Source organism: Odontesthes bonariensis, chromosome 14, assembly GCF_027942865.1.
Source record: "Odontesthes bonariensis isolate fOdoBon6 chromosome 14, fOdoBon6.hap1, whole genome shotgun sequence".
Taxonomy (NCBI): domain Eukaryota; kingdom Metazoa; phylum Chordata; class Actinopteri; order Atheriniformes; family Atherinopsidae; genus Odontesthes; species Odontesthes bonariensis.
Window position 1 is genome coordinate 6624673 of NC_134519.1, and position 9418 is coordinate 6634090.

Consider the following 9418-nt stretch of genomic DNA (forward strand, 5'->3'; position numbering starts at 1 on the left):
ATTAATATGACCTAAAGTCTCTTTTTTAATTATTCATGGCTTGTAGGCCTCATTGGCCTGAGTTCATACCACTAATTTCAGTAAACCCAAGAACTCAGACAGAGACTGCTTCACCCAAAGGATTAAACACCCAAACACAAACTGGGTGGTGTTGTGTATGCAGTGCAGCAAAGACTGTGCAGACCTCTTTATAGGAGAGACCAAACAACAGCTCCACCAGCGCATGGCCCAACACAGGAGAGCCCCCTCTTCAGGTCAAGACTCAGCAGTGCACCTTCATCTCAAGGAGAACGGACACTCTTTTGAGGACAGTAATGTCCACATTCTGGACAGAGAAGACAGGTAGTTTGAGAGAGGAATCAAAGAAGCCATCTATGTTAAACTGGAAAAAACATCGTTGAACAGAGGAGGTGGTCTCAGGTTTCACCTTCCCAGCACCTACAATGCAGCATTAGCCGCTTTCGGACTGTAGGAACCTTTGGCAGTTCTAATAACCTTTTAATCCGCGGGGCCGTTTTCTCCCGTGTTCGGACATACAGGAACTCGGGGCTTTCTCCCTTAGTTCCTATAACTATTTAGCTCCTTCTCCGAGGTCGGGTCTTTTCATAGTTCTTATAGAACTAATCTAACGGAGGTGTGTGGTGGTCGGTAGCTACGCCCCATGTCATGCTATCACGGCTGAAATGTCTCCTCATAGACACAGACACAACCGGCGGGTGTTTAATAAGTTAAACTTACACTGGTCTCATTTGTCTGCAGCGCTCTGCTCTCCTTTCTTCCTTCATGAAATGAAAAAGTATTGTCTCCTGACTCTCTCTGTGAGCTCTTCCAGCCTCGATATTAGACGCCTGATGTGATTGTCCATGATTAATATCACCATCATGCAGACCATAAACACGGTGGCCTCCCCGCTCTCCATATTAGCTTCTTGGTGGTATTTTTCTACTCTCCTTACTTTTACCGTTTTGTTTTGTGTTTGAATGTAGCGCTAAACGGCTAACGGCTAACACGTCACTGACGCAGACGGCTGCGCGCGGCGCATCAGTCCCTATCAGGTCCCGACTCGTGTGCGAATGCAGACTAAAACAGTTCCGCTGGGGAAGGATAGTTATCAGAATGAAATTCGAGGAGGGTAGTTCTGATAACTACTTTCTTAGAACGGTCTGTCCGAAAGCGGCTATTGTCTCTCCTCCCCAAGCAGTTTGACAATCATTCTCACCTTGGATTCTGTGACCAAAACTCACTCAGGCAGACAATTCGGAGGTGATAAAGACAAACGACATGCAGATTGGTGGGTGTTCAGTGACACATGTGACTGTAACGACCCTCTGTGTATAAGCTGATCCATCTAGTTCAGACTAAAGAAGACTTTTGGATGAGAGGTGAAACGACTTAAAGATCCAAGAAGAAGTCCAGTTGCCCTTATTCAAGCTCTTGTGAATATTCTTTATCATTTCAGTTTATTTCTGACTTTCAGGTTTTCATACCACATGATGACTGTGTTGAAAATAAGTGCAACAGTGTAAATCACCAAGATATTATGAAAAACTAAAAAATTTCTGAAGAAACTTTGATGGGTGCCAATGGAGCTACTGCCCGCTGAGAGACAGAGGCTGTCATGTTATGGTCATATTGTATTGGGAGCAGACATAACACAGTGGCTGGCATAAACCTGTTATAACAGGTCAGCCATCTTGGATGTGGCCTCAGAAGGAGAATCAGCTGTGTGATCAGTTGCTGTGCAGACAGCTGAGTGGGTAAGAGGAGAGGAGCACACACAATATGGCTCCAACTGACAGGGAGACCTTGGTGTTCAATACTGATATGAGTGCGTCGAACAAACCGTCGCTGTTCAAAAACTATGAGTCATATTATAAAAATACTTGAACCGTGAGTGCCAGAAGGGACGGCAGAAGCCACTGGTGTAATTTGTATTCTGCTCCTATGTACGATATTTTTTTATTGCCAGTTTTGAAAACAGCCTTAACATTGATTTGATAAGGAGATGAGGTGACCTCGCTGTAATGGCCGTCAATGGCAGCCTGAGTGGTTTTTCTCTCCGCTCAGAGGTCATTTGAGAGAAAACTTTGAGCCAAGCACAATGACGGTGACATTGGGTGAAAGAGGACAAAAACACCTACATTTTGAAGTATAATTTGTCCAGTTGCAGCAGACATTTTGGACGTGAGAGAAGTTTATTTAAGTTATTTCGGTATTCATTTTGAGCTTGTCAAGATAGAGTGTGAGACCCCAGGACAGCAGAGTGAGAGGAGTCCTGATTTTTTCAAAGTGACCAGAACACAGGCAGAGTTCAGTGTAAATGAACAGAACAGGAGCTTTAACCTCCTCTGCATCCCTGTGAGCAGGATGAAGGCGCCCTCTTGTGTCGGTTTTCAGATTTCAGCGTTGAACCTGCAGGGAGACATGAGAAAGCTTCACTGAGGCTTTGGCAGCTTCAACAACATGAGGAAAGAGAAGTTTAAATATGTGTAACATAACACTGTGTCAGTTTCTTCACAGGACTCACAACCTGTAACACTGATGCTGCTTTCAGGGAACTTCTTACTGTTAATGTTTTTTTTTTTTGTATACTTTGACTGTATCAATAAGTGGCAGACCAAACAGCACAGTTACTTCTCCATCTGCAGCCTCCAAACACGACTGAAACTGAGGAGTCAGCTGGAAACTCCACCTTACTGTGACCTGCTCCACCCAAACTCGTATCTGTGACGATCCTTAAACAATACGTGGAACAGAACAACGAGGGTTCATCAGTTCTCAGCCCCACAACAATAACTTTACATTATTCTGGATGAAATCATCCTGTCTTCATCACATTCTCATTAATGATCAGAGCTGAGTCAGATTTCTTTGAAAAGTCCATCACTGACAGCAGCAGAAAGTGACCAAATATACTGAACGTAATTACAATGTTTCACTGACCTGACATTTACTTTAGTATTTTTATCTTCTGCTACTTTATACTTCTACTGCACCACATTCAGAATCAGATAAACAAATATGATGTAAGATCACACACATCACCTTTAATCATTCCATAACTCACAAGTATTTCAAAGTGTCATTCCAACTAATTTATTCTATTTTTTATATTCATGTATGTTTCCATGTGAATATTTTTGTAGTTTGAGTAAAATCAAAAGTAAATCTACAGTTTCTCCCTGAAACCAAATCTCTGTGGTTCTGATTCTGTAACTTATGTCCAAGAATTCTTCTTCCACTTCTAACTGTGAGTACAAATTACATCTCCTGTAATGACCGACATCACATCATATTGTTACATTAGGTTTGATTTGAATCACTTTGAGGTTTCACGTCGTTCTTTTTGTTTTCTAACTTTCTTCCAACATCTCAGAAAAAATTCAGAAACACGTTTGAAGCGTTTGTGAGCAAACAGGTGAAACCAGAATATGATCCTGAAGCAAAGCAACTCTTCCAGCCACAGATGGGTTTAAACAAACATCTCTGAATCAAAGCAGTTACTTGTTGCAGCCGTGTGTTGCCACCATGAGGGATGCTGGTGGGGTGACAGCCTCACTCCCATTTTCACAGAAACACAATTCATGATCAGGATGAATCCACAATTTATTATTTACAGAAAAACATCCACAATCACAACATTTAGTTTCTGGGTTAACAAGTAGATCATTACTGAGAGTTTCCAAAAAAGCAAAAACATTTGATCTCTGAAACAAATCAAAGTAAGTTTAACTACAGAATTATTTTCACATTTACAAAGTGATGAGATCTGAAAAGAGTCTTCGATAAAGGAAGGTCTGCTGGTTTCTCTGTTTGGCTCCATGAAGTGGAAGAGAAACAACAACATACAGATACATCAACACAAGGATCCAACTAATATTTAGAGCTCAGAGAAGTTTAGATTTTCATGTGGAGAAATATTTCTGTGAATCAAACTCATCATTAGCAGTGATATCCTCCATGGCTGCACAGACACAGGAAAAAGCAGCAACTAAACAGCAGAACAGCAGAGACATCCCAGCAACCAGCTGTCAGCAACAAGCTGACTAAATACATTTATTTCATTTTACACAATTTAGCTGAGTCTCCAGAGTCCCAAAATCTAAATCCAGCATAGAGCGGCTGAGTGAATGTGGTCTGGACTCTGTGGAGGAGAGTCATGGTTCCAGAGACGCTGTAGAAGGACAGAATACCTGCTCTGTGATCCAGGTACACTCCCACTCTGGAGGACCGAGGACCTGAGATGGAGGTTTCTATGTTGTTTTTGTGCCAAAATTTATAACTGTTTTGGTAACAATATAATGCCCAAGATTTGTCATTAAATCCAAATCTACATTCACTTCCTGCTCTGCTGATGTTCTTGTATGCGACTGCTAATAAAACTCCTCCCCCTCTCATCTCCACCTCCCAGTAACAACGTCCAGTCAGACTCTCTCTACTCAGGACCTGAAACCATCCAGTGAATCTTTCTGGATGAGTAGAATAAGACAGTTCTTGTCCCATTAATTTCACTCTTGTGTTCCCGTCTGACAGTAACAGACGTCTGTGTGCTGTGTTTGGATCCAGTGTGAGTTCACATGAATATTTCAAGAAGTCAGCTCTGTTCTTTGGTTCTGGTTCTGACAGTAAGACATCCCCTTCAGCGACTCTCAGTGAGATGTTTTTCCATTCCTCTCTCAGGATGTCCTGTAGTTTATCTCTGAGCTCTGACACAGCTGCTGTCACATCCTCAAAGTGCCTCAGAGGACGGATCTTGATGCTGGATGAGTGTGTAGACTCCCTGAGTGCTGCCACTGAGGGGTAGTTGTTCAGAAACTGGCTGTGATCCTCTGTGTGTGAGAGCTGCTTCAGCTCAGCATCTTTCCTCTTCAGCTCAGTGATCTCCTGCTCCAGCTTCTCCTGAAGCTCTTTGACTCGACTCCCTTCAGCTTCCTGCTGGGATCTGATCTGCTGCTTCACATCAGAGCTTCTTTTCTGGAGAAGACGGATCAGCTCAGTGAAGATCTTCTCACTGTCCTCCTCTGTTTTATCAGCAGACTGATGGATGGCCTCCAGCTCCTGCTGAAGCAGCTTCACATCTTTCTCTGCGTCCTGGATTCTCTGCTGGATCTGCTGCCGACTCCCCTCCAGCTCTCTCTGCCTCTCAGTCCTTTCTGCTGCAGCTGACACTGTGTCGTGGCCTTTATGTTCATCCACAGAGCAGAGATAACAGATGGACTTCTGATCAGTACGGCAGAACATCTTCATCACCTCATCGTGAACAGAGCGTATGTTTTCCTGGAGCTTCTTGGAGGGCTCCACCAGCTTGTGTTTCCTTAATGGAGCCACATCATAATGAGGCTGAAGGTGTTTCTTACAGTAAGAGGCCGGACAGGATAAACAGGACTTGATAGCTTTCAGTTTTCTCCCAGAGCAGAAATCACAGGCCACATCTTCAGCTCCAGCATAGCAGTGATCAGCAGGAGCAGCTTGGAGTCCAGTCTTCTTCAGCTGCTCCACTAAATCAGCTAACATGGTGTTTTTCTCCAGGACAGGCCTCGGTGTGAAAGTTTTCCTGCACTGAGGGCAGCTGTGGATTCCCTTTGGATCCTCTCCATCCCAGTGGACTTTAATACAGTTGATGCAGTAGCTGTGTCCACAGGGAATAGTCACCGGATCCTTCAGTACATCCAGACAGATCGAACAAGAGACGATATCTTGGTTCAGCTGATCCCCTGTCTGAGCCATTTCTCCTCTCAGCTACAGTGACTGAGTGAGTTTTAGTTCCTCAAAGCTGAAACTACTCTTAGCTCTGATCTACGAATCACGTGTTTTTACAGAGAATGTAGTCTGTCAGCCTTTACATAATGTTGGTTTAACCAATCATCAACCTGCAGATCAGAAGGGGAGGGAACAAGGAAAGGTGAGAACAGAGTGAAGTTATTTTTGAGAGCAAGGAAGAAGGAGTGTTACCAAGTTTTTCCACATTCCAAACTAACACGTAGCTCTGTGAATTAAAGTTTATTTCCTCTTCTTTTCATGAAGTGTAAGTAAAATCCTGTGCCTAATTTCTATCCAGGGTTTGGTGGTGTTGGGATATTTACATGTAATAGTTTTAAAACGGATGAGCAACAAAAGTGAACGAAAACTTTTCGGAAGAAATTTTGATGGGTGCCAATGGAGCTACTGCCTGCTGAGAGACAGAGGCTGTCATGTTATAGTCATATTGTATTAGGAGCAGACATGACACAGTGGCTGGCATAAACCTTTTATAACAGGTCAGCCATCTTGGCTGTGCCCTCAGAAGGAGAATCAGCTGTGTGACCTTGGTCTTAAATACTGATATGTGTGTCTCTGTTCGCAAACTATGAGTCATATTTAAAATTTTCTTGAACCATGAGCGCCAGAAGGGATGGCAGAAGCCACTGGTGTCATTTTTATGCTAATCCTATGTACGGTATTGTTTTTATTGCAGTTTTAAAAACAGCCTTCACATTGATTTGATAAGTGGATGAGGTGACCTGGCTATAATGGCCGTCAATGGCAGCCCGAATGGTCGCTCTCTCCGTTCAGAGGTCATTTCAGAAAAAAGTGTCAGGTCAAGTACAATGACGGTGACATTGGGTGAAAGAGGACAAAAATACCTACATTTTGAAGTATAATTTGTCTTGGTGCAGCGGACATTTTGGATGTGAGAGAAGTTTGTTTGAGTTATTTTTGTATTAATTTCGAGCTTGTCAAAATAGAGTGTGAGATCCCAGGACAGCTGAGTGAGAGGAGTCCTGATTTTTCCTAAAACTTAAACTGCCATTATGTCAAAGCTATAAAATATATCAACAAACCCTTTAGTTCGGTTAAAGCCAGACCTTTCCTGTCCTGTGTAAACTTTGAAAAATGTCTCTATGATGAAGTATGTCTGAGTCATGAGGCCTTCAAATAAGGCTATTTTTGTCCCATTAGATATGGATTTTAGTGCATATCCAAAAGGCCAAAATTCCCAGTTTTTCCTGATTTTCTGGGAATCTGTTTGAGTGATGACAGAGAAACGTCATAGCACACTATTCCCTATTGGTGGACACGTGGGGATATGCTTTTCATGCATTTAAGTTTTAAGAAAAAATTTGGACTTCTCTCACTCTGCTGTCCTGGGGTCTCAGACTCTATCTTGACAAGCTCAAAATTAATACCAAAATGACTCAAACAAACTTCTCTCACATCCAAAATGTCTGCTGCACCTAGACAAATTATATTTAAAAATATAGGTATTTTTGTCCTCTTTTACCCAATGTCACCGTTATTGTGCTTGGCCTCACGGTTTTCTCTCAAATGACCCCTCAGCGCAGAGAGCGACCACTCGGGATGTCATTCACTGCCATTATAGCCAGGTTGCCTCATCTCCTTATCAAATCAATGTGAAAGCTGGTTTTAAAACTAACATAAAAAATATACCGTACATATGAGCAGAATAAAACACCAGTGGCTTCTGCCTTCCCTTCTGGCACTCACGGTTCAAGAATACTTTGAATATGACTCATATTTTTCAAACGGCGACTGTTTGTTCGAGTTACACATATCAGTATTGAACCCCAAGGTCTCCCTGTCAGATGGAGCCATATTGTGTGCGCTCCTCTCCTCTTACCCACTCAGCTGTCTGCACAGCAACTGATCACACAGCTGATTATCCTTCTGAGGGCACAGCCAAGATGGCTGACCTGTCATAACAGGTTTATGCCAGCCACTGTGTCATGTCTGCTCCCAATACAGATCCTTTAAAAAAATTAGCATATTGTGATAAAGTTCATTATTTTCCATAATGTAATGATAAAAATTGAACTTTCATATATTTTAGATTCATTGCACACCAACTGAAATATTTCAGGTCTTTTATTGTTTTAATACCTATGATTTTGGCATACAGCTCATGAAAACTCAAAATTCCTATCTCAAAAAATTAGCATATTTCATCCGACCAATAAAAGAAAAGTGTTTTTAATACAAAAAAAGTCAACCTTCAAATAATTGTGTTCAGTTATGCACTCAATACTTGGTCGGGAATCCTTTTGCAGAAATGACTGCTTCAATGCGGCGTGGCATGGAGGCAATCAGCCTGTGGCACTGCTGAGGTGGTATGGAGGCCCAGGATGCTTCGATAGCGGCCTTAAGCTCATCCACAGTGTTGGGTCTGGTGTCTCTCAACTTCCTCTTCACAATATCCCACAGATTCTCTATGGGGTTCAGGTCAGGAGAGTTGGCAGGCCAATTGAGCACAGTAATACCATGGTCAGTAAACCCTTTACCAGTGGTTTTGGCACTGTGAGCAGGTGCCAGGTCGTGCTGAAAAATGAAATCTTCATCTCCATAAAGCTTTTCAGCAGATGGAAGCATGAAGTGCTCCAAAATCTCCTGATAGCTAGCTGCATTGACCCTGCCCTTGATAAAACACAGTGGACCAACACCAGCAGCTGACATGGCACCCCAGACCATCACTGACTGTGGGTACTTGACACTGGACTTCAGGCATTTTGGCATTTCCTTCTCCCCAGTCTTCCTCCAGACTCTGGCACCTTGATTTCCGAATGACATGCAAAATTTGCTTTCATCCGAAAAAAGTACTTTGGACCACTGAGCAACAGTCCAGTGCTGCTTCTCTGTAGCCGAGGTCAGGCGCTTCTGCCGCTGTTTCTGATTCAAAAGTGGCTTGACCTGGGGAATGCGGCACCTGTAGCCCATTTCCTGCACACGCCTGTGCACGGTGGCTCTGGGTGTTTCTACTCCAGACTCAGTCCACTGCTTCCGCAGGTCCCCCAAGGTCTGGAATCGGCCCTTCTCCACAATCCTCCTCAGGGTCCGGTCCCCTCTTCTGGTTGTGCAGCGTTTTCTGCCACACTTTTTCCTTCCCACAGACTTCCCACTGAGGTGCCTTGATACAGCACTCTGGGAACAGCCTATTCACTCAGAAATTTCTTTCTGTGTCTTACCCTCTTGCTTAAGGGTGTCAATGATGGCCTTCTGGACAGCAGTCAGGTCAACAGTCTTACCCATGATTGCGGTTTTGACTAATGAACCAGGCTGGGAGTTTTTAAAAGCCTCAAGAATCTTTTGCAGGTGTTTAGAGTTAATTCGTTGATTCAGATGATTCGGTTAATAGCTCGTTTAGAGTACCTTTTCATGATATGCTAATTTTTTGAGATATGAATTTTGAGTTTTCATGAGCTGTATGCCAAAATCATCAGTATTAACCCATTGACGCCGGATGTTGCGTAGCGCAACATTGCCCCTAACGCCGGTTGTTGCGTAGCGCAACATTGCCCCTAACGCCGGTTGTTGCGTAGCGCAACATTGCCCCTAACGCCGGTTGTTGCGTAGCGCAACATTCTCCCTAACGCCGGTTGTTGCGTAGCGCAACATTGTTCATTTATCATTATTTTCAAGACGCATG

The 9418-nt window shown here is 43.2% G+C and overlaps 1 protein-coding gene across 1 annotated transcript; it reads right to left on the reverse strand.

Moving 5' to 3' along the window:
• Positions 1 to 3879: 3879 nt before the first annotated feature.
• On the reverse strand, positions 3880 to 5727 carry LOC142398623 (tripartite motif-containing protein 16-like). Its single transcript, XM_075482699.1, has one exon. The coding sequence runs from the start codon at positions 5725 to 5727 to the stop codon at positions 4057 to 4059; it is 1671 nt and encodes a 556-aa protein (XP_075338814.1). The 3' UTR covers positions 3880 to 4056.
• Positions 5728 to 9418: the final 3691 nt, after the last annotated feature.

What these genes read in the sequence shown, in the direction of transcription:
- LOC142398623 (XM_075482699.1), bottom strand. Translation starts at nt 5,727, where the DNA reads ATGGCTCAGACAGGGGATCAGCTGAACCAAGATATCGTCTCTTGTTCG.